The sequence below is a fragment of the Saccopteryx bilineata genome, chromosome 2 (genome assembly GCF_036850765.1).
Source record: "Saccopteryx bilineata isolate mSacBil1 chromosome 2, mSacBil1_pri_phased_curated, whole genome shotgun sequence".
NCBI lineage: Eukaryota > Metazoa > Chordata > Mammalia > Chiroptera > Emballonuridae > Saccopteryx > Saccopteryx bilineata.
The window spans coordinates 11424400-11448991 of NC_089491.1; the positions used below are offsets into that span (position 1 = coordinate 11424400).

The following is a 24592-nucleotide window of genomic DNA, read 5'->3' on the forward strand; positions in this document are numbered from 1 at the left end:
TTTATTCTGTGTGTTCTTTGTACCTTACAGTAAAAGAATCTGTCACAAATTATTGTGGCTCACTGCTTTAGAAACTGAGAAAAAAGGGAGGTTAGATTGACATCTGTGACTGAATAATGATGACCAGCCTTTTGGCTCTCCTTGAGCCACAAAGCTAGCACTGCCTTTAGAGTGGAAAAAGAAGTAAGAAGAAAGGGGAGGGATAAAAGAGAGTTACAAATCTGTGGTCTCGGAGATGTATTACTGTTGGGCCAGTTGTCTGCGTGGTATGATAATCCATTTTGATCTTCTCTGTCTTAATTGTCTGCTAAAGACAAATGGGCAGTAAAAGTTCATCAGTTTCATCTTTTTGCTTCTCGTTTAGAAGCAGAATAAATGATCCATCACTACAGAAGTAGCCTTTCTTTCTGACACAGAAGTAATGCAGAGCCAACACGTTTTATTAAAATGTTTTCCCCTCATTATTTCAGTCCTCTCAGCTCTGAGAGATCTTACTGTTTCATAAAAAATGTAATCTGAAATGTAAATAAGGGTCTTGATACAAAAGGAAGAAGTAATGAGCAGCCTGAGCCACATTTTAGGACTCTTGATTGTAATTACTGACAAAATGATTTCTCTGTGCCCCATTTTTTTCTCCCTTAAGTTGTCTGTGACACCCTAAGACTGCAATGACATCTCTGGTTTAAAACCACTAAATCACTGTAGCACCCAATATTTCATTTAAAATCTGGTAAGCCTGCTATCTTGAAGCCTGAAAGTACAGCCTTTGTTAATTCCAGAAAGACATGTAATGCCTATATTTTTTTAAGTGAAAAACAAACGAAAAAGACAGAAGCAAGGTCTTTTTCAGAGTTCACATTACTTATTCATCTTCTTTTGTTTAATGCTTAGCTAGTTTAAATACTAAAACATCAACGTTGGTAGGATCCTGCCTTGAGAAGGATCCTGCATTTAAAAACATCTTCTAACAACTTACTTATAAAATTTTGAAAAATTTATCTCTCATAAGCATAATGTGAAGTTGTCTAAATTTTTTTTTTTAGAGTTAAAATTACTAAACTACAGATGCAATTTCCAAGGCGACTTTGGCTTTAATAGCTTAAACTAGATTTTTTGCAATCTCTTATTATAACTTTAGATACTGTGGCTCTTAACACAGCCTGTCCAATATAAAATTTTTGTTAAGAGCAGAATCACAATAATATGTATGTTTCATTTATAAAAATGGTTTCTCAAATATATCAACATGTCAATGTAGCATTAAAAATAAGAAAACAAAACATGAATATCTTTCCCTTCTGGAAATAACCTTTTAGTTAATTAAGTGGATTTATAATTATTCTATTCTGTTTATTGTATTCATTCAGAATTATGGAAATAATTGGTAAAACTTTACTCATTGTGATTGGTGCAGTTTTAATGAATACTAATGGAATTAAGGAAGAAAAGGATAGTTAAATTAACATGTTAGCAAATTATGCTCACCACTTTCATCAAAATCCCATCTTTGGCTTTAAAACATTATATGATTTTTCAGAATAAAACAATGAGCCTTTAGTAATTATACCTTGTAGTATGGAATAATTTGGAATAAAGATATAGTAACTATCAGAGAGAAGATATCCATAAATAGCTTTGTAATGTGTCAAGTATGATAGGCATTATATATACCATTTAAAAATGTATTAGTTATAATTACTTCTTGTACTAAAGTTAATAATTTGTTCTTACAGTTGCACTTTTTTTTTTCAGTTGCACTTTTTATAGACTTTTTCTAAGGGTGGCGATTAGAGTTGAATGTGCTAGAAGTTGCTTCTCTGGTGTGCTCATCTATATGTTGGTGAAATATAGCGAGTTTCTTAGACCTCTTTAAATAGAGGTCTGAGCACGCTTCCCCGCCCCTTTATATGTAGGTTGCTGTTTAGAGTTGCAGGTAATTTTTCTTTCCACTGGCACTGAAACAGAGGTTATAATGAAACTAACAATCTTTATGCATTTATAGAAACTATAAAAATTTTATGGAAATCTTTATATAGAAATGAACAGTGTTTCTTGTACAGCTCTATAAGCAATGTAGAAACATGGTGCATTGGGAAAAATAAAAAGGTGCCCTTTCTTTTATGGTTTTATATAGTTTATGTGATTTTAAAATTTCACTATAGGCAGTTAAGCAAATTATGAAAACATACATCACCTAATACTAAAAAGGAACAAAAATATGTTGCATAACTTAGACTAATTGTGATGGAAATTGGCATTTCTGAGTTGCATATAATTGCTTAAATATGGAGTTTTCTTCTGTTCATGCTTCAGGTATGCTCTAAAGAAAACATTTCTTAAGCTCATAGGTACTCACAGCATAACCTTTGCAAATGGACTGGAAGATTCTGATTAGAAAGGCAACCGAGATAATACTAACTAAAGACTTACAACTTGTCTACTGGTGATTGCCTCATTATTTTGGGGAGCTCCTGTGTGTGAAAACTTTCATGTTATTTTCTTCCAAATTTTGATAAGCCAGAGACTAAACATTTATCTTCAAAATTTGTTCATGCCCTGATTACTTGAAAAGATACTAATAGGAGAATTAAAGATATAATCCACAGCTACTAAATTTTTTGTTACTGTGAAAGGAAGCCTCATTATACCAACATTATGTAATATGACACACATGTATAATATGTACATAAAACGTAAGACAAATGATAAAATTTGATCCCCCCTTCCATTATTATTAGTCAGAGAAACATAAGCAGCAGAGTACCTGGTCTGTGTAAAATGTGACATTGATTCCACAAAGATACTGTCAGTCTTTCTATAGTGACTTGTCTAAGTCATAGAGTCTTCAAGTTGGAATTGAGATTTGGGGTTTGTGGTCCTTTGGGCCTTGCGTTCACCAAGCTCGCAAAGAATGGAATCAGACTTGGGTGCATCCCATTTCTCTTAGAAACTTTTGAGCTTTCTTCTCTACCACCCCCCTTTTTTTTCTTCAAAGTGGACCCTTCCAACCTATTCTTACAGTCTGCTCAGATTTGATTCACTTTAAATGATGAGGTCAAGATTGGTCCTGGAAACATTTTATGCCACCATATACCATGGAACAGAATTTGTCAGTTCATTTGTATCTCATCCAAAGAATTTACTATGTAAGGGTCAAATGGATCACACTTTAAAATAGCTCCACAACATGGCCTTAAAAAGACTAACTTATAAAGCTGATCCTCCCTGCCCTACTCCCTACCCTGCCATGTCTGTTTTGGTGTCAGAAACTGGGAAAGTAGATTTTATTTTCTGCATTAATTGAGTGACAGATTGATAAGTGTAGTTGTCTGCAAAATGTGAGCCAGACACCATACCAGGTAAAGAGAAAGAGAGAAGTAGATCCTATCTTACCTTGAAGGACCTTACTGTCTAGTATGCTACAAGGGTAATGCTTGTCCAAGATGTTTTGATGGTTTGTAGAACGATGTCATGGCTAGAAATTAGGGATGCCTCTGAAAACTAGGGTCTCTGGTAGTGAAGCCACCATGTGATCACATTCATGCAATTTCTTGCTATTTGTGTTGTGAAGCCATGGAAATTAGTAGAATTTGTAAGAGAAACCCAAGTGGAAAGTTTTGGAGTTGTCCTTAAAGAAGATAGTCAGCCTGACCTGTGGTGGCGCAGTGGATAAAGCGTCAATCTGGAACGCTGAGGTCGCCGGTTCAATTCCCTGGGCTTGCCTGGTCAAGGCACATGTGGGAGTTGATGCTTCCTGCTCCTCTCCCCTTCTCTCTCCTCTCTCTCTCTCTCTCTCCCCTCTGTCTAAAATGAATAAATAAAATCTTTTTAAAAATGCTGTTTTAAAAAAAAGGAAAAAAAAAGATAATCATTTAGGTTTGTTTTAGACATGTGCTTTTTTTCTAAGAGTCACTGTTGACTCATGGATTTTTTAACCTCTTGTTCAAAAGGTCAGTTTTCATATTTCTTAGTACTTTGGCAGTTTGTAATTGTAGGTTGAGATGTAATTTTCTCATCCACAGATACATATTCTATCCGTTGATTTTGGACTGTTTTTCTTCTTTTTCTAGTTCTTTAAGATGTAATGTTAGGTTGTTTACTTGATATTTTCTTATTTTTTGAGATAGGCTTGTAATGATATGAACTTCCTTCTTATGATTGCTTTTGCTGCATCCTAGAAGTTTTGATACGTTGCATTGTCATTCCCATTTGTCTCTATATCTTTTGATCTTTCCTTTTATTTCTTCTTTGACCCAATCAGTTTTTTAGCAGTATGTTGTTTAATCTCTACATATTTATGGGTTTGTTTTTTTTAATAATTTTATTTTTTTAATGGGGCGACATCAATAAATCAGGATATATATATTCAAAGATAACATGTCCAGGTTATCTTGTCGTTCAATTATGTTGCATACCCATCACCCAAAGTCAGATTGTCCTCTGTCACCTTCTATCTAGTTTTCTTTGTGCCCCTCCCCCTCCTCCTTTCCCTCTCCCTCTCCCCCCTCTCCCCATAACCACCACACTCTTATCAATGTCTCTTAGTCTCACTTTTATGTCTATGGGTTTTTTTTTAACCTCCTTGTTGCCATTGATTTCTAGTGTCAAAGCATTGTGGTCAGAAAATGTACTTTGTATGATTTCAATCTTCTTAAATTTGTTGAAGCTAGTTTTGTGACTCAACATATGGTCTGTTCTTGAGAATGTTCCATTCTCCTCCAGTGAATGTTGAATGTTCTTCATAAAAATGAGACTAAGAGACATGGACAAGAGTGTGGTGGTTACCAAGGGTGGGGGGGGGAGGGAGGACATGGGAGGGAGGGAGGGAGAGAGTTAGGGGGAGGGGGAGGGGCACAGAGAACTAGATAGAGGGTGACGGAGGACAATCTGACTTTGGGCGAGGGGTTTGCAACATAATTTGATGACAAAATAACCTAGACATGTTTTCTTTGAATATATGTACCCTGATTTATTAATGTCATCCCATTACCATTAATAAAAATTTATTAAAAAAAAAAAAAAAGAATGTTCTGGACTGGCTACTTAATGAAACTATATTTTAAAACCTTAAATATTTAGGCAAACTCAATTGAAAAACTGGTATGTATTCTGACTTAAGGCTCTTATTTTAAATGGAAGATTTCTTCCTAATTTGGTCACTCCCCAGCTGTTACTGTTATATGGAAGGAACTCATTAAAAAGACAAATTCTTTTTGAGCTACTTTTTCTGAAAGCACACCAAGTTATACAGCTATATTGTACTACTACTTACTTGAATCTTACTCCAGGAAATGGTAATCATGTAGTCCTCACACATTCTTACTAAAGGTATTCTCCTGTTTTTATTCTGGCTCCAAAAAAATAAGCCGCACTAAATTTTAGACATTTGTGAATACTATTGGATGGTCTCATTTCTGGTGAGTCACCCAATGATTGCAACTAAGTAAATTGTGGCTGCTGTTGAGACTTGTAGTCTGGGTGTTAACTTAAGCCTCATGTACTCAGTCTCTGTTGGGATGCATCTCAAGTCTGTAGTCATCAAGTTGTGTTTGGTACCCCTGCTAAATTGCTCCCAAGTCTGCCCTATTCTGCAATTTCCTTCTGCATTCATACTCTCAGCTTCTCTCCGTGGACTCTTCTTTATAGTCTACAACCCAATGACCTTTTAATTATTGCCCTTTGTAAGGTGGCCAGAGACATCTTCCTAAAACTGAAATCAAATCATGTCTTCAGCTGTTTCTCTTTAGTCAAAACTCTTGATGGTTCCTTGGTGCCTTCAACAGCTACTCCAAATACCTTAACTTGGATTTAAGGCCCATTGCAGTCTGACCTTGACCAACCTCCAGCCTGGGTTCTACCATTTCCCTTCATAACCAGGTGTAGGACGCCTCACCATTTCCCAGTGTGGCTGTTCTTTCCCATTTCAGTATTTTTGCTCATGTTGTTTTTTTTGTTTGGTTGGTTTTTTTTTTCATTTTTCTGAAGCTGGAAACAGGGAGAGACAGTCAGACAGACTCCCGCATGCGCCTGACCGGGATCCACCCGGCACGCCCACCAGGGGCGATGCTCTGCCCACCAGGGGGCGATGCTCTGCCCATCCTGGGCATCGCCATGTTGCGACCAGAGCCACTCTAGCGCCTGGGGCAGAGGCCACAGAGCCATCCCCAGCGCCCGGGCCATCTTTGCTCCAATGGAGCCTTGGCTGCGGGAGGGGAAGAGAGAGACAGAGAGGAAAGCGCGGCGGAGGGGTGGAGAAGCAAATGGGCGCTTCTCCTGTGTGCCCTGGCCGGGAATCGAACCCGGGTCCTCCGCACGCTAGGCCGACGCTCTACCGCTGTTTGCTCATGTTGTTTTGCAGTTGAAATGCATCCCTCACCCTCTCCACACCCCAGTAAAGTCTGGTTCAGTTCAGCATTAAATTCTCTGCTTGTATCACTGCCTCTGTGAAACTTGCCTTGACTGAATTAGTCACTCTATCCTCAGCACTTGGACAGCACGTGGAACCTCGACTCTTTACTTTGTATTGGATGTCTCTCTGTCAATCTATGAACTCTTCAAGTATAGGAATTACTAGTCAGTGCTAGAGGCTCTTCTTAGCAGCCAGGATAAACCAGGGGACAGTGAATGAATAATTTTGAATATGAAGTATGTAGTAACAAACATTGCTTAAAGAGTTCAGGTTCCAGAAAGGAGACCATAGAGGCACGATGGTAGTGATTAAGAGTATGAACTTAGAGCTAGACTGCTGGGATTTGAACCCTAGCTTTGTTGTTTACTGAGGTTTACCTCTTTGGGATTTTATTTCTTTACCTATAAACTAGAGATAATCATAGTAATGACCTCATAGGATTGTTGTGAGGGTTAAGTGATTTGAAATGTGTAGAATGCTCAGAATAATACTTGGCATCTAATATAATAATATGTAATGCCTACTATTTTTAGGAGTAGGTTTAGGGTAGCAGGGTAACCTGGTTTTGTTATGTGTGATAACCTTTACCTCTAGTTTCAGACTGACACTAGGAATATTTCTGGAAAATCTTTTCTTTCTAAATCCTCGCTGTTCAGAGCAAAATTTAGGGAAGTTACAAAGGTAAGGGAGTACTTTATCAAGTAAAGATGAAGAGAAAGAATCAGAAATAATGCCTGAATATTTCTGTTCTGAACTATACTGAAAATATGGAAACTCTTTAAATGATGATGAAGGGGGGTTTCAAATAACCAATTATTTTTATTTTATTTCAGTTGTGAAATCTGTAGTATTGAGACTTTCCATGTTCAAAACCTCAGAAATTTAGTAACAGGTCCCACTGTCGTCGTAAATTAGCCCTTTTGGTTGCATATAGTACTTTATATTATGTTAGCTTTCATTTAAAACTACTTCTACACAGTACCATTAAGATTCCTCTGGCTACCATAATTTGAAACTGTCTAACTTTGGTCAGTTTCGGGTTTCAAATGTGATATAACATAAGCCAAGATCATGGCCTAGTTTGTGTGTGTGTGTGTGTGTGTGTGTGTGTGTGTGTGTGTGTGTACACACAGAACAAGTGAGGTAGAAACGAAAAGGTATTCATAAAAGAAAGAAGATGGTCTTTTAAAGAAAATTCAACTTATTGAAGGTCACTTACTTATATATCAACCATGTGAAAGCTGTAATATAATATTGTTTCACATTGCTTTTATCCCTAGAATCTTCTTATCTAGCCTGCTTGTCTTGTAAACACTGACTCATTTCTCAAAAGTCAGCTCAGTTGTCCCCACCTCTGAGAGTCTTTTACATTCCCTGGACAGATCCGCCAGCACCTTTCTTTCCGCTTGACTACATTTCTATCACAACATCTAAAACACTTCATTGCAGTTACTTGTTTTCGTATCCTCTTCCTCCCGTCGGCAGGAAGTCAGGGACTCTTGCCTGCGTTCCATCCACATCCCTAACACCTGGTCCTGTATATAGATGTTAGCAGGCTAAGTATTTGCTGTATAATAATAAAGAACTGAATAATGTTCACACAGTGATCTTTGGGCTCAGCATTTGAACGAGGTAGGCCAAATGAACACACACATTTATTAAATCCCAACTTACCTAGCAGAGGTTTACCCAATGGTATTTAAGATTCTTATATTCAAATGTATTTCAAACATGATGCCTCTTTAGTAACATCTAGTTTTAGAAGTGTAAACTCTAAATTGTTGAAAACATTTTTATCAGAGAACTCTCACAACCCACCAGATATTTATCTTTTCTGGAGATATAAAACCCTAGTAAAAGGAGAAGTATTTCTGAATTTTAAAATGTTTTCTGTTATAAATGACAGATTTAGTGGTTAAAGTACTTTTCATTATTCACATCTTATTTCTTAAAAATATCACCCCCCAAAAAAAATTTTTAAGTACCTTTGTTTTGTATATTTTGCTAACAGAAAAGTAGAAGGCAAGTAGCCCCATGTTCTATGAGATTTGGCTCTGTAAGTGTCACTTTGGGCTAAGGCTTAACTTTTTCAGCCTCATGTTTTTCATCTGTAAGACAAAAAAGTAATACTAATTTTGTAGAATTGAAAGAAGTTGGCATGATGTATACACAATACCTGAATTAATCTAGTTTAATAAATGTTAGTGGGTTTTTTTTTACATAGCATGAGAAAATGAAGCAAAAAGAAGACTTTGCTGCTTCCATATAATTGATGATGTCTGATATTGCATTTACTCATAGAGTGTAATTAAGTCTGTAATGTGGATAAAGAGCCTGGAGTAAGTGATCAAAACAAACTCTTCTAAGACCACCCCCAGGTTTTCCAGGACAGGACAGATGGAGCAGCAGTTTAACATCCCCCCGGCAAGGCAGGGTCTCTCCTCTAAGATGCTGCTGACCATGGAGAATTTCCAATCCAGGGCACTTTTGAGAGTGAGATGGGCACGGCACCACAATTACAGAGATAATGAGTATAACCAGGATGTGCTAGGTGCCCTGGCATGTGAGGTTCTGACCTAAGAGCCATGACACAACAACATAAAACTTTGACCGCACCGCTGCAATTGGAAAGCTCCACTCAGCGTGGAGGGCTACCAGCATAAAGATTCACCTTGGTGTCAGTTACTGTGGAGACAGAATCCTGATGATCAAATAGGGTTTGAGAATGAGAATATCTTGAATCATCTCATTTGCAGTCAACAAAACAGCAAGCTGAGGATTATGGGCAGAGCTTGAGCTCCAGGAATAGATGAACTTGGGTTTGAATCTTGCTTTTCTATTCACTGCCTATTTCCAGCTAGGCAAGTTATTTCACCATTCTACCTGAAACTAACGTTATTCAGCTTCCAAGGTTCAGGTCATGTATAAGGGGGTGATAATATCTCCATAAGCATACTGAGGTTCATTGAGCACATGTACAACTTCTGGCACAGGACATGACACATACAAGCTGCCTTGTCAGTTCCTTCCACTTGTCACTTTGCCCCCTCCAGAGAGCAGATGACCCTTGATATATGAGAAACAAAATAAAGGCAAATCAGAATGAACTTAGATAATATAATTAGATATTTTAAATTATATGCATAATTCTTATAAACATAAATGGTAACCTTTTTACAGAAATAACTAATATTACACTTATACAAACTTTAATAGTTTTATCTATTCCTTTTATTTTATTTTATTTGCATTTTTCTGAAGTGAGAAGCAGGGAGGCAGAAAGGCAGACTCCCGCATGAGCCCAACCAAGATCCACCCGGCATGCCCACTAGGGGGCGATGCTCTACCCATCTGGGGCATTGCTTCGTTGTAGCTGGAGCCATTCTAGTGCATGAGGTGGAGGCCATGGAGCCATCCTCAGTGCCCGGGCCAACTTTGCTCCAATGGAGCCTTGGCTGTGGGTGGGGAAGAGAGAGATAGAAAGAAAAGGGAGGGGGAAGGGTGGAGAAGCAGGTGGGTATTTCTGTGTACCCTGACTGGGAATCGAACCTGGGACTTCCACACACTGGCTGACACTCTACCACTGAGCAAACCGGCCAGGACCTATTCTTTTTATTTTTTATATCAAGAATAAATATTGGTCCCTGGCCAGATAGCTCAGTTGGAAAAAATTAAAAAAGAAAAAAGAATTAATATTGATTCTCTGATAAATTCAAGTCTCTTTTGCCCCATGTGTCCTCACTGCTTCATGTTAGGATTAGACAAGAAGACATGTAGAATGTTAACACAGTGCATGGCAGAAGTGAGTGCTCAGCTGACACTGTTCTCTTCTCTTCTACATCTCCAGACTGTCACCCAGGCATTTTTCAGCACCATCATCACTGGATGTTTCCTCTGTGGTTGGTACTGTTAGACATTGTCAATGGATACCATCCTCACCCTTCTCAACTCAGTCAGGTGGGGAAGACAGACCTGTCAATGTATTTCATCAGTTCTAAGATGAAAATTTTCTTTCATATTTTAATATCTCTGAAACTAAGATGCATCTTACAGTTGATAGTATACCTATTTTTTGCAGCATCTTTTTCCCCCTAGTGGTACTGAAAATTAAGTCTTATAATCAATAGCTTCTTAGATGTGATGATGTGCAGCTGGTCACAGCAGTAAAAAGTCAGTAAAAAAGTTTCTTGGTATATAGGGAAAGGGAGTTTGGGAGCTCAGAAGAAATGTTAATCCTGAAGTTCCAATGGGACAGGAGGTAGCCATGTCCAAAAGGCAGTTGGGGCTAGAGGCCTGCTGCTAGATATGGTTGGATGGCTCAGTAAAGCATTGACCCAGCGCACCAGAGCTCACAGGTTCTACCCCCTGGTCAGGGCACATATGAGAAGCAATCGATGAGCATACAACTAAATGGGACAACTGAATGAAACAATAAATTGATGCTTCTCTCTTTCTCTCTCCCTTTTCCCCCTCCCCACTCAAATGAATGGAAAAATTATTTTTTAAAGTGAAAATTTGAATTTAAGCCATTTACATATTGATAATAGAAGTATGAGTAGACTATTAATAGAGGAGGATGCAGAGAGAGAAGAGGGGAGAGAGAATCCTGGGAAACACATTTAAAGGATAGTAGTTGAAAGGGGCCAAAATCGGGCAGTGAGAGAGGCAGGAAAAGGCCCTCCGATGTTCTACAACCAGTGGAACCTTGGGCATGTACCATGTTTCTGAGTGGTGGTGAGTAAAGCACCGGAAAAGCTTTCTTCCCTTTAATATTGTTTGTAAAATACTAAGAACAAACTAACCCTCAAACTGAAGAGCTCTCAATAACCCAGAGAGCATGAATCCATTTATATGTCAAGAAAACCCCTGGACCTTACCTAGTAGTAAGCTATTGATATAAGAAGGCTATTTTCTCTGAAGAGTTCATGCCATAAAACAGTTGTGCATTCTGAGTTGTGGAATATGTTTTATCTTTAGTTCTTTGTATTTTAAATATCCCCCCCCCCAAAAAAAAAAGAGCATGTTTGTATGCAGGAGACACTTGGCCATTTATTAATAATCATGTGTGAATTATTTCATCATCAGAGAGCCAACGTGATTGGTATTGGCATTTAACTGTTCAGGTATTTCTAAATCTGAGTCTTGGGGTGTTGGTGAGTTTGTTTGGATTACGTTGTGAGACCATGCTCCTGACAGCCTGGGTCAGGGGTTGGCAAATGACAGGCAGCTGACGGAATCCTGCCAGGGTCTGAGTTCTGTGTGGCCTTCAAGCTAAGACAGTTTTTACCTTTTTGAAAAGTTGTAAAAAACAAAACAAAACAGAATAATTTGTGACAATCCATAAGTGTTCTGCAAAGCCTATAATATTTACTATCTGGCCCTGGAGAGAAAAAGTTTTCTGACTTTTTCTTTAGTTTATAAGTTCTACATGAAATGAACCAAAAATTTCATAGGAAAACCTCAAATTGATGAATGCAGTTCCAGACTGTCTCACATGTCTTTATTTATTTATTTATGTTGACAGAGAGTCAGAGAGAGGGACAGATAAGGACAGACAGACAGGAAGAGAGAGAATTGAGAAGCATCAATTCTTCATTGTGGCATCTTAGTTGTCTGTTGATTGCTTGTTCATTGATTACTTTCTCATATGTGCCTTGACTGGGGGGTTGCAGCAGAGCGAGTGACCCCTTGCACAAGCCAGTGACCTTGGGCTCAAGCCAGCAACCTTGGGCTTCAAGCCAACAACCTTTGGGCTCAAACCAGAGACCAGGGAGTCATGTCTATGATCCCATGCTCAAGCCAGTGACTTCAGGGTTTTGAGCCTGGGTCCTCTGAGTCCCAGTCTGACGCTCTATACACTGCGCCACCACCTGGTCAGGCTGTCTCACATGTCTTAAGGCCTCTCTTTTAAATAATGACTTGGCTCTTGAGTTATGAGAACATGTTTTTGTTGGTGATACATGAACTTGATTGATTGGAAACTGCCTAGTGTGACTTGACGATTTGGTCAGAGGGATAAAGTCCTTCTGTACTATCTGCTAACTTATATAACAGTTCTGGGAAATGTTGAAACCTGTTCCAGCACCATTGTTGTGTTTACTTTATCCTAGGCAGCCTCAGGTAAACACTTGCATCTATATGTTGGAGCAAATATTATGAAGTGGAATAAAGCACATATGTGGAATGGAGTTATTTTCTTTGTTTGCATTTTGTTGGTTCTCTGAAGAGACATTTTCAAGTTGCGAAAGTTGTAAAGTCTTTGAATATTAGAGTTAGAAAATGATTTGAATTGTATAATTTTTTTTTATTTCAATAGTGTTTCATGTCACCTGCTTTCTGTCTTTGTAATGAGATGTCATTGATCTCTTCCGAGTATATAAATTTCCTCAGTTGTCGAATCCTTCTGATATCATTCCATCAGAATCTGCAAGTTGTAGGAAATAAAAGTTGATTTGAAACAATTCTGTAATTAGAGATGACTGTTGAATGAGGCGCTGTCTAATCAATTGCTAAATAATTCTCCCTCAAAAGCAGATTTGATATTTACATTCTGATTTTCATATTCTGCTCAGTGTTTGTTGACAGTGTCTGACAGCCCCTGCCACTGGATAAATAAAGCCTATTATTTCCTTTTTAACATTTTCAGTGATTACTTCTCTCATTCAAGAGCTAAGAAGCAGAAGGTTAGGTATATTATCAAACTATGATCCTGTCTCTCCAAAGAAGCTGGGGACCTTGATTAATATGCCTTGTTAACTGATGATTTCAGTTCCATACTGGTGGTGCTAGAATAATTTGTATAAACCAAGCAGTACAGATTCCTTATTTTAGCACTAAGACTTACAAAGGCTTCTCTTAGCAGCCTTTAATTTCGTACTTATGTATGTGACATAGCCTGTGGCTGTGATAGCTACAGTGAATCTCCAGTTGTTTGGGGATGAAAGGAGGAGGCAGCTGGAAACTCGGTAGCTACATCTAGCTGTCTACCTAGAGAAGGCCTTGATTTCAAGTTTATCTAAACAAGCTCGACTAATCCCAACTATCTAGGGGGATCCACTGTCAAAACAAGCAGCGTGGCCCTGAGGCAAACACAGCTCTACAGAAATGAAGGCTGGGGCTTCCAATACTCCGATGACTGCATACTGGAGGCTTTTTTTCCCCCTCCTGAAAGAGGGTAAGAGAGGTAGAATTTGCATAATGCCTTTTCATTGGAAACTTTTGGAAAGCTGACAGACCTCCAGCTTATAGATCTGTAGCCACAATACAGAGTCTATAGGAGAATCCTTGAATGACCTAACCATATTGAAAGAAAATATAAAAGCGTCCAAGTATAGCCAAGTGAGAGAGGAAAAGAGGCTGATGCATTGTCTAACATCTGCTGTACTTCTCGTTAGTTTTGTTCTTTGCTATTCTGTGTGGACTTTGGAGAAGCCTAAGACAGCCTAACATGAATCCTATAATCTTCCTTCTGAATATTTATGTAGCGTGCCAGCTTCTAAGCTGTCCTTTGCGTTTTCCTATTTCCCCCTCATTTTCAAGCTCTCAAATGAGGCCAACATTTCAAAAGCTAAATAAATGTTTGTGAATGTTTATAAAAGATTTGCATAAATTTGTTCTTGTCTGACAAAGATCACTTTTTTCTTATGCCAGTTCTGAAATTTTTTTTTTAAGGTTTTGGTGCTTGTCTTGACAACAAAGTCCTGCATCCCAGAACAATGATTGCTGATTAAGTGGGTATGCGATTGGGACTGAATAGGCTTTCAGGATACTGGGTAAAAAGGCCTATCATCTGAAGGCTGAATTATAGAATTTAGAAAGTGTTATCAGAAGTACACATTTAAATCTGTTTTTTGGTACCATATCATTAAATAAGACAAAGAGTTCTTACAAGTTGAAAGAAAAGTATAACCACTCATGGTTTAAAAAATTCTCCTGTATAAATTTTAATAATTAGAATGTTTCAGTAACTCAGAATATTACTTTTCTTTCCTGTGGTTGAACATGTTTAAAAATTTTTTTATACCGTTAGGCACCTTTTGGAAACCATAACCTCTACCAGTTATACGTACTGTATTAGTTCAGTTACTGGAGTGACGATCAGAGGGAATATATATCAGGCAGTTCTTTAAGACATCTGAATGCACAGTCATATCTTGAGAAAATATAAACTGTATGAAATATGGGGTGTTAGGGCTTAATTATAGAATGGTCAGACACACACACACACGCGCGCACACACACACGGACTCTCTTGCTGCCGACTGTGTGTGCTGAATTCATTTATCTTTTAAAATTAGAATGGATTTTGTGGGGTGGCAGGGGATGTTGTGGGTAGAGGTGCTAATTTAGTTCAGAGATATTTGAAGATTGGCAGGAGAGAGAGCTAACAGCCAGCTCTGTTAGTCCTTCGGTTGTGTTGGTTTAGAGGTTTAAGTTGTCATTAAGGCACAAACTAGAGCCACTTCTCTGACACAGTTTTTATCACATCTGCTAGGCTTGTGTCCCAAGAGGAGACGTGGAGAGCAGTGAATTCAACATGGGCCCATTATCGACTGCTTTTTCGTGTGTTGTAAAAGGAGTGAGACCTCAGGGAGGCTTGGAGCCTTCTCCAGTGTAATGTCCAAGTCAGATTTGAAGGACTGGTGGCAGGAAAGCTTTGGCCTTGGGGTGTGAATTCTAAGAAACAGAGGCACAATTAAGTTTAAAAAATTCAAGGACTTTGAGCTTGATAATGAAAGAATTTTTTTCTATTCTAATGTGAACAGAAAAGTTGCCCATCTGTGCACATTTGTGTGTGCATTTAAAATATTTAAAAGCTGACAGCTTTTAATATGCTTACAAAATACTATTTCTATCAGTGCTCTTTTTTTAAAAAAATATTACCTTCCTGAGGGCAAGTTGCTTCTTTAGGTAAACCATGTTTGCAGTTTTACTGTTGGGACCATGCTATCCCTTTAGTATGTCTGACTTGTGGGCCTCTTGCCTGTTTTCCCCAACCTACCTTTTTATTTTTTTTAAATATATTGATAACATAAACATATAGATAATAGGATTTACAAGAACAAGGCAAGATGCTTTCAAGTAATGATATTACATCCAAGGAATTCTATTACTGATGCCATCAAATGCTAATTGTAAGAGATTCTAACCAAATCATTTGTTTGTTTTGGAAGGGTTGGAAACAAGTATCAAGAAGTTTATGGTGTTTAATATTGATCTTATAAATATAGCTCTCTCACTGTCAGCCCTTTGGCTGTAAGGTTTAACGTTAATAAAATGAAATCTTAGGATAAAAGATTTGAGATAATATTTAATTTGGAAACAACTTTGTTTAAATAACTTTTTGAAGAAAGGGAAGGATAACAAGATTAAGTGGCTTTGTTAAGAAAATTTTTTATAGGAGTATTTTTTTTGGAAGATATATATTTTTAAAACTATTTTTACTTTGGACTTCAAAAATCATGGAGATTTACATTTAAAAATACTTTCAGAGGTGGCTTTTCTGCTTTCCACCTATGGACTTGATGTCCTTGATAATGTAGATATAACATTTATAAGATACATGTCATAGAATATGATGAATTTCTATATTCTGTTGTGCTTTTATCTTTGTGCATATTAGGTGTTATACAAATTAGCATAATTAGAATATATGAGTGACTCAAAATTAACTGACGTTTATTGAAAGTGAACTGGGAGTAAATATTGAAATATACCAAAGAAAGGAAGCAGACGCTGTAGCATTTGAGCAGCATCGTTAGAAATCTGACCCAGCTTTTATGTTCAGGTGTTGAAAGGCCTTTTTGTAAAACCCCTTATTCAAAGCTTTGTCATTGAAATAAAAAAAAAGTTTGGTTGTCACTATAATATGGATCTTGGATTCAATTTGACATTTATAGGGAAGGGAAAATATTATATGTCATGTTTTCATATTTCGGAAATTTTCGATCAACATTCTTGAACTTGGTCCTAATTAAGCTTGTAAGAACTTCTTACCATTCCATTTTACCCTTCTTAATCATAAGCATTAAAACCTCTGGTCGCTTTCACTTGGCGTCCGTGCTTTTAACTTGAAATGGCTTCAAGTCAAAATTTTGTTAGCTTTTTGTATGTTTGGATTTGGTGTGTGTTCTGTTTTTAACTTTCAACTTGAGTTTTAAGATCATCAATCAGAGGCTTTTCTTTCAAGTCAGTTGCACTGATCTCAATTGCAGGACTTAGAGGGTCAGCATTTCCCTCATGCTATTAAAAATGTCTAAGCATAGAAATAGAGTATTTTAGGAATTTGAGCTCCACTGATCTTTTCATCACACATCTACATTTTGAAATGAACAAATAAATTAGATGTAGAAAACTCAGGAAATGTTCTCCCACTGTCTTCCAGCCTCTCTCTCTCCTTCTCTCCCCTTTTGGACAGAGGTAAATTAGCAACTGCTCTACTAGCTTTCAGCAGGCTACAAAGAGGCTGATTGTAGCTTTACATATTTTAAAATCCATTTATTTATTCAAGCTCTCTTTTCTTTATTTAAGTGCTTTTCTGCACACATTTTCCTTTTCCTTTTGAACTATTGAGGACATGCCTCATCTCCCAACATTCTGTAACCCCAGTGGACGTTGTAATCAGCCTGCGCCTTTGTCTTTCAGATGGCGTCTATTTGGGGGGAGGTGTCTGTGTCTGACAGTTGTTTTCATCTGCCAAACACAACTAATTTTTGTTTATGGATGTCAATGAAGCAGTGAAAACAAAGTATTTGACATCTGAACTGATGGCTGTTGTGGGATCTCTGACACCCTCCCTACCCTGCACCCCAAATTCAGGGGAATGGTTTTAGCCTTCTTCGTTATTGATAATCCCAATTAGCTGCATCAAATTTAAGTCTTGGAAGTTTTGCTTTTAGATAGGATTCTATGTGAGTGATATGCATTTTTAAAGCTTTCCCAGGTTTTTAAGAAAATGGCTCACTTTTGGCATAACTCAGTCTACTTTCTCCATATTGGAGTAAATTTCCTGGGTGGGCCTTCTGACTGGGTAAAAATTCATATTGGGTGAAACGAATCCAGAAAAGATGGAGATGAATCTTGAGTTCATTTCTGATATTCATTTGTAAGGGAATCCAGTGTTAGGTGTATTGATTTTATATTTTGGTTTAGAGTCTGAGGCTTAGTATATCCTTGTGGGCTGAGCTTTGTAGATGTTGCTCTTGTACTAGACTGCAGCCTGCCGTTTAATAGACGCATCCCTGAAAGGTTTGTGTGACTGCCTGTCATCCACCTTTCCCTGTCCCCTCTGCTCCTGCTTCTTCCCACATGAGCTATCGAATATTTTGTTAGGAAGAAAAGCCCTTTTGGAAATTGCCTATTTCATAAATTGTCTGGTGACACAAGGGGGTTGGATGCTGTATTCTTGTCTCATTTATTTTGAAAACTTTGCTACTGAGCTCACCTTAATCAATGAGCTCAGTGTTGTCTCCAATAAGTTATGTGTTGGATATATTGATTGGGAGGGATTTTAGAAAACCCGTCTGGGGTTTATAATGTCAGCAGTGTTTTGATTATGAAAAGAGTTGGAACCTGGGGACATGGAACCAGGTGGCGAATGTCCTAAAGTCAGTGGTGACATGGTGGACTGGTTCCCTCCTGGGACCTAGTTCATGCCCTGCACTTTAACTGTGGTGACTGGCTACTATAGATTCACTTTTTTGCTCATTAAAATGTTAAAAAATCAAACTGTACATAAAAAGATTTGTGAAAATATAAACTTGGGAATTGATCTGAAGAGCCTGCACGGTCTTGCCCACCCCCTGCCTCAGCAATGAGGTCATTTACATTTCATCAGCGGTACTGCGTCTCCAGGATCCGAATTGCCGGCCAGTCCTTGAGGTCGTCTGAAAGAGCTTGTGTGGGCAAGAGGAAGGGGGATGAAAACAGGAAAATTACCAGCTGCAAAGAAGGTTCCCTAGCCAAAGATGCAGGTTCCAGAGAGAAAGTGGGGTTGGTAACTGGTTAATGACTGTTTTCCCTGTAAAGTCAATGCTGAAAGACATTCTGCTATAAATATAATGCTGAAAATATGTTTAAATCAGGGTTTTAAAGTCCCCTCTCTGGAGAGTGGTACTTTTCACATTCAAGTAATTGTGTTTTCTTTTGGAAAAAGAGGATAAGTTGGTTAAATATTTATATATAGAGAAAACATCAGCATCAAGAAAATTTGTTCATTTTAGCAGTTTTTATTTATAAGAAACATTGCTTGTTTTTTTTATTCCTCTTCCTGTCCTTCCCTTCCTAAACCAAGAAGTAGATTTTTCAGTTTTGATTGAGATGACGTGTGAATATGCCTAATGCAGAGTAGATGCTCATTTTTGTTTTCTGCTCTGACAGCACACTACCGTCTTGTTTGACTTAAATTGGAATATCAAGCTCTTGTAATATCACAAACATGAAGAAACATATTGTAATGCACAAACATGTGCCTACATTTGCCTATATTCCCTTCCTTCCTCCCCTCCCCCTGCCGCATTGCTTAATTAGACTTATCACCGCTTTCTTGGGTAAAAAGGAAAGCTCTTGGGAGGTGGGTTATACTCAGCCCACATTGGGTATTTTGATATTTGTTCTAATATTATCTGACAGACAAGTTCACGGTTGGTTATTACTCTTGACATTTAGAAAGTGGTAAGTAGTTTTTATATTGTAGTGAGTAATAAGTTGGGCATATTAGATTCCTTTGACTGCTGTAGAGCACAATGCTTTCTCGTAGCCATGGGAGTCCTTTCTTTCAAAAATCTTGAGGCCTTTTGGCAGCTCAACTCCAGCATAGAGTAGAGAAGCACTTCTGCACCTGTAACTTCTGAGGAGTAAAGGATAACTGTCTTTGTAGCTGATCTTGGCAATGAGGGAGCATTAGTACTGAATTTTAAAGAATGCTTGGTACATGTACTGAAGTCGAGAGATGTTTTGTGGTATTTGAAACCTGAAGTGAAAGGAAATATGTAAGGAAACTTTTTTTTCCATATAAATCGTGTAAGTTTTATATGTGTAGGTTATATTTTGTAATTGAAACTGCAGACATTAAATGCATGTTTTATTCGATCTCTTTTACAATATTTGCCTGATAATAATGTTATGCACTGAGAATTGCTCTTGTTCTGATTCTTTATTAAAATTGCAATTTATTTAAAATGAGTTTAAAAAATAATATATAAGGACTTCTGAATGTCACATTATGAAATTAACTAATATGTTAGTAATGCCTCCTAGAATTGGCTGAGGTATCCCTATCCACTTTTTAGGTTTTTTTTTTTTGTTTCCTGTGCCTTTACTATTTCACGACATGCCTTAACAGTGCTGCGATGTGTATAGTACCCGTCCAAGATGTTATTAACAAACAGGATATGCTCAATTGAATTATGGAGGCGGAATCTGCTCTGGCGGGGCAGGTCCATGTGCTTTCTGCTTCACTGAGTGGGTTATTAGATTGATGTGGTTTATTTCTTGAATGATAGAACTGGCTTTAAAAATAAATGAAGCGAGAAGCATCAATTCAGTTAGCATTGATAATTCATTATTATTGGTTAGAAAAGCGCTACATTTGTAAACTGATCTTTAATTTAGCACTTGGATGAGGATTTGCAGTGGGCAAGTTTGTTTTAATTTGAACCAGCTTCTCAATGGCTGAAAAATGTGTTCTTCATTTTGTCTTGACGTTGGGATTTTGAAGAGTTAAAAAGCAAATCATATGCATGAAAGAAATACTTTTAAAAAATTTACTTACAACCTTGGTCTATGAACTTAAGCACTGACTGTGGGCTGTTGTCTAAGTCTGCAGTTAAATTAAGACAAGCTAGAGAAAATTCTGTGAAGGATGTAATAATTACTTGCATATATGTTTAACTGTGTGTATAGACGCTGTACATGTGAAATGTATCCATTGGGAAAAGTCACACCCCACTGTGTATTGTGTCTCATACAGTAGTGTGCTTTTCTTCATGTAAGAAGCTTCTCTTTTATGAACAAGTCTTTGAAATGTCACTCTGCTTTTTGTTCCCTTTTTGTATACTTCCCCCGAATAATGTGCTTGGTTTCATGTACCTACAAATTTGTTAAGAAATATTTAAACTGGTAGTTTGCTTTGGATTTTCACAAATTACGAACAGGTAAGTGTGTCCAATTATTAACTAAAAATAGCATATACTTAAAATTGTTACAGTATGGTTACAGAATAAATTTAAGCCAGAAATACAATTTTTGTGTAAAGTAAGTAAATGAAGTTTTATACTCTAAATAATGCAGTTGACAATATTCAGGGACAATTATCTTCAAGTTGGTTTTCTGTTCTGCTTGTGCTCTGGCCTATTGATGTTGAGAAGCGTTGTCTAATCCCTGCCCCCTCTGTTCCTAGGTAACAGGCAAAAATGGTGCCAGCAACAGCGGCCCTGCCAGGCCAAACCCATGTGGCTCGGTGTTATTCACTCTGATCCATATGGTCAGGCTGGAGATGGTCCCTGGAGGGGTGTTAACACTCAGCAACCCAACCGCCTCCCTCCCTTCAGAGCTTTCCTGCATGGCTCCTGCTGCTTGCCCATGTGTGATTCTTGATTAATTTTTCATTTTTAATGAAGTTTGATCATGTTTATTATTTCTCATGATTGACTGCCTGGTACTCCTCCCATGTAATTGATAAAGCCCATATTTCTTCATCTGTCTCCTCTTTCTTTAGGGTAAAGTTGCTAGATTGTGTGCCATGGTTAATGTTAGATTTATTGGTCCCATTAGATGTATAAATTATCTCTCTTTTCTCTCCACAGGAAGTTCTGCAGACTTTGACCAAGTTTTGTTTCCCCTTCTATGTGGACAGGTAGTGTCAGATTTTCAAACTTTCCTGAATAAAAAGCATCAATAACGTGCTATGGAAAACAAAAACCATACCATTCTTAACATTCTGTCTGCTTAACCATGATTTAAAATGCCTGTGTTCCAAGGAGAGTTGTAGTCCTTTCCTGGGGATTTTATTGACACTGTCAAAGAGTTTAACACTTGGAGCTTTACATTGGTTAGTGTGTGAGATGGAGCTGGGATGACTTGAAATTTTGATCTTGGTTATCAGACTCAACCCATGAATAAGAATGGTTGGGTTTTAATCCCGTGCTGTTTAATTTTTATTTAAATATGGATAAACTTGATTTTACCAAGTAATATTAAGTGATATTATGTGACCCCGTGGCCTTGAGAGTATTTATGGAGACTGTTTTTCCTAGATTTTAACTAAAATTTAAATCAACATGGGCCTATCTTTTTTATAGGTATTTTGCTATTTAAAAGGTATGCTGCTGAATTGAGTCTTATGTTTTCTTTAGGTTTCTAAGAATGGTATCTCTATAAATACTTGCTATAGATTTCTAGGCTAAAAAAATAGAAAATCATTTAAACATTTTCTTAGTATTTTCATTGTTTGTGATAAACTGTTTCTTATATTAGAACTTGAAGATAATTAAAATAGTCTTTATAAAGAGTCTTTAAAAACCAAGCCCCTGGTTAATGGCTTATTTTTTAAAATAAGCTTATTTTTAAATGGCTAATTTTAAGAACAATTTTAGAAGAGCTTTCTTCCCCTTATAAAACTATAATTTAGTAACAATGTTAGTAAACTGACAAACCAATCATCTTAATCTTAATTTCAAGAATTGTCCATTGCTGTGTAAGCATTGCTTTGCTGTCACTCACCTACCCGTCCACGTGATTGCTGGTTGTGATTTTTCTCTTCGTGGAAAACTGAACTATGAGACTGTACAAATGTTACAGCTTATCATTTTACTTTTAATGATAGAGAGGTTTCAGAATATATCTTAAGGAATAAGTGCCATAATATGTTCCAAGAAAGCTATACGATGTGCCCATCTTCAGAAAGGTTCTGTCATGTGTTTCTTGATTTGGTACAGGTGGGTGGTATGCTGCTTGAATTCTGCACTTTGTAGTAGCCATGTCCTGGTTTATATTTAGCATAAAACTAAACATGGTGTGAGATGAGAATTAGTAGCCAAAGGAGTTTAAAAGAGTACCAGGAGAAAAGAGAGTACCAAACAGCAGCTCTGGAATGTTGCCAACCACTTATAATCATTGTTTTCCCTGGTTCTAACATATTATTTTTAAGCCAATCAACCATTGTCGTATTTTCAGGCTCCAGCCTTTTAAAATCCTGGTACCAGGGCTGTTTCAGTAGCAGGTTGATGCTCAAAACAGAATAGCCTTAATTTTAAGAGGGTCAGTCTTTGTAACGAAAGACCTCTTATCTCTTCTTTATCCTATTCCTTCTAAAAATAGCAAGCAAGGTTCTGTTTAGAGACATTTAATGCAAACTTCACGTTCATATGTATAATTAGCAATGCATGAAATCTCCTCCGGTCACTTATAAAATATATTACAAATATGGCAAGGGCATATTTATACAAATTAATAAAGCTGAAATGTTTTTAAAATGTGGGTAGTTATTTAACAAAGAAAAATAAGATCTAATATGATTTATTGTTAGAGTGATGATCTGTTTTGGACAGGTATTCCTTAATTGACTTTGTAAACTAATATTAGAAGAAATTTACAATGAGATTAAATCTCCCCCAATGTGGCTGAGTACGTGTACACACACACACACACCTCTCTCTCTCTTTCTCTCTCTCTCTCTCTCTTTCTCTGCCTTTCTCTCACATCACACCACTTACCTACCTGTTTGGTGATTACATTCTGAAACGGAAGAAAAACCAGTCTGTAAATTATATTTCTAAAACACTTTTTGTCACCAATGTCTGATGCCTTTTTGTCTGCTGTTGTTAGAAAAGTATTTTTCTTTTAATATGCTTCTCTTCAAATTACTCCCCTCTAATCGTGATGCTCATATCTTTTCATAAAATGATTTGGGACAGAATTGTCCCTTTATGGATGTATTTTCATTCTTGCCATCCTTACCATGTATAGTGGTTCTTTCTTGTGTTGATAACTTTTATTAATAAAAAAACACTTTATATTGTACAGTATATTCTTTCCCTGCTTCTAACCTTGGTATACTTTATTGCAGAAGGGAATAATAATGAGGTTTATTTACAATAAATACAAAGATTTTAATGTCACTATTATTTTTATTAATTTTCAGTTAACAATGTCAAGTGGATATGCTGAGATTCAGAGACCCCCCAAAAACCCTTAAATGTATTTATGATATTGTTTGACTTAGAAAATGTCACTATGGGAGATGAGTAATGCCTCAGGTGATTATGTTCAAAAAAGAAAGCTTCCTAATCTTTTTTGGTATCTGTGCTTTTCTACCCCAAGGAACAATAATACAACTTTCTGACATTTCTAGTCTATATCAAGAGTGGGATTTTCAGTCATCATCAAATCACCCGTTAACATTGACAACTTGCTGTCTCTTGTGTTGTTTTAAGATTTTTCTCTCTGAAACTAGGACTATGAAAAATAATAATGCTGGTAGTTCTTCAAAAGAAAATGCTTTCTCATGTATCATCTCATTTTACCCTCCTACCATAGATATGAGAACAAGTACCTCTTATCTTCATGTGTAAAAACATCCCAAGCTGTGGGAAGTGGTGACTTGCCCAAGGTCCTCTAGGCTGCTAGCACAGCCCGGATGTTCATCTCCTAAAGGAATCCATTTCTTAGTAGAACACCTTATAGGAAGACCAGTCACTCTATATTGGGGGGTGGGGGGGAGCTATAAATTAGTATTTAAGTTCCTAATTGATTCTAGTCAACACACTGGACATTTTTACATGAATGCCTCATTTATTCTTCCCAGCAACTCTAGGATATAGGTGATGGTGATGTCTCTTTTACAAAAGAGCAAAGGAAGGTTCTGAATGTGTAGCATTCTGTTGAGTGATAAGGAAATAGTGTCTGACTTGGAGTTCTGCCCTCCATGTTTCTCAGGCTAGTTCAGGAAGTATTAGAGAGACACATTAAGCAGTATCTATCTGAAAGGTTAGTGAAGGTAGGGATGATGGAAATGGTCAGAGAACACTGTTGATTGTGGGGGAGACTTGTGTTGAGTCTGCAAGGATGGCAAGAAGGAGTTAGTGGAAGGGAGAGCCTAACACCCCATATGCGTTGAAGAGCAAAGCAGAGGAGAAACCATGAGTGAGCCTAGAGTGTATTCAGCCAGAGCAGATGGAGCCTGCT

The 24592-nt window shown here is 37.4% G+C and overlaps 1 protein-coding gene across 11 annotated transcripts in view; it reads left to right on the forward strand.

The window, feature by feature from the left end:
* DENND1A (DENN domain containing 1A) overlaps nucleotides 1–24592 on the forward strand; it is a 499929-nt gene that overhangs the window by 129008 nt on the left and 346329 nt on the right. For all 11 annotated transcript variants that reach the window (XM_066256260.1, XM_066256258.1, XM_066256259.1 and 8 more), the window contains one exon: nucleotides 21214–21263. In XM_066256260.1, the coding sequence (XP_066112357.1) occupies nucleotides 21214–21263 (50 nt within the window). The remainder of the gene's footprint in view (nucleotides 1–21213; nucleotides 21264–24592) is intronic.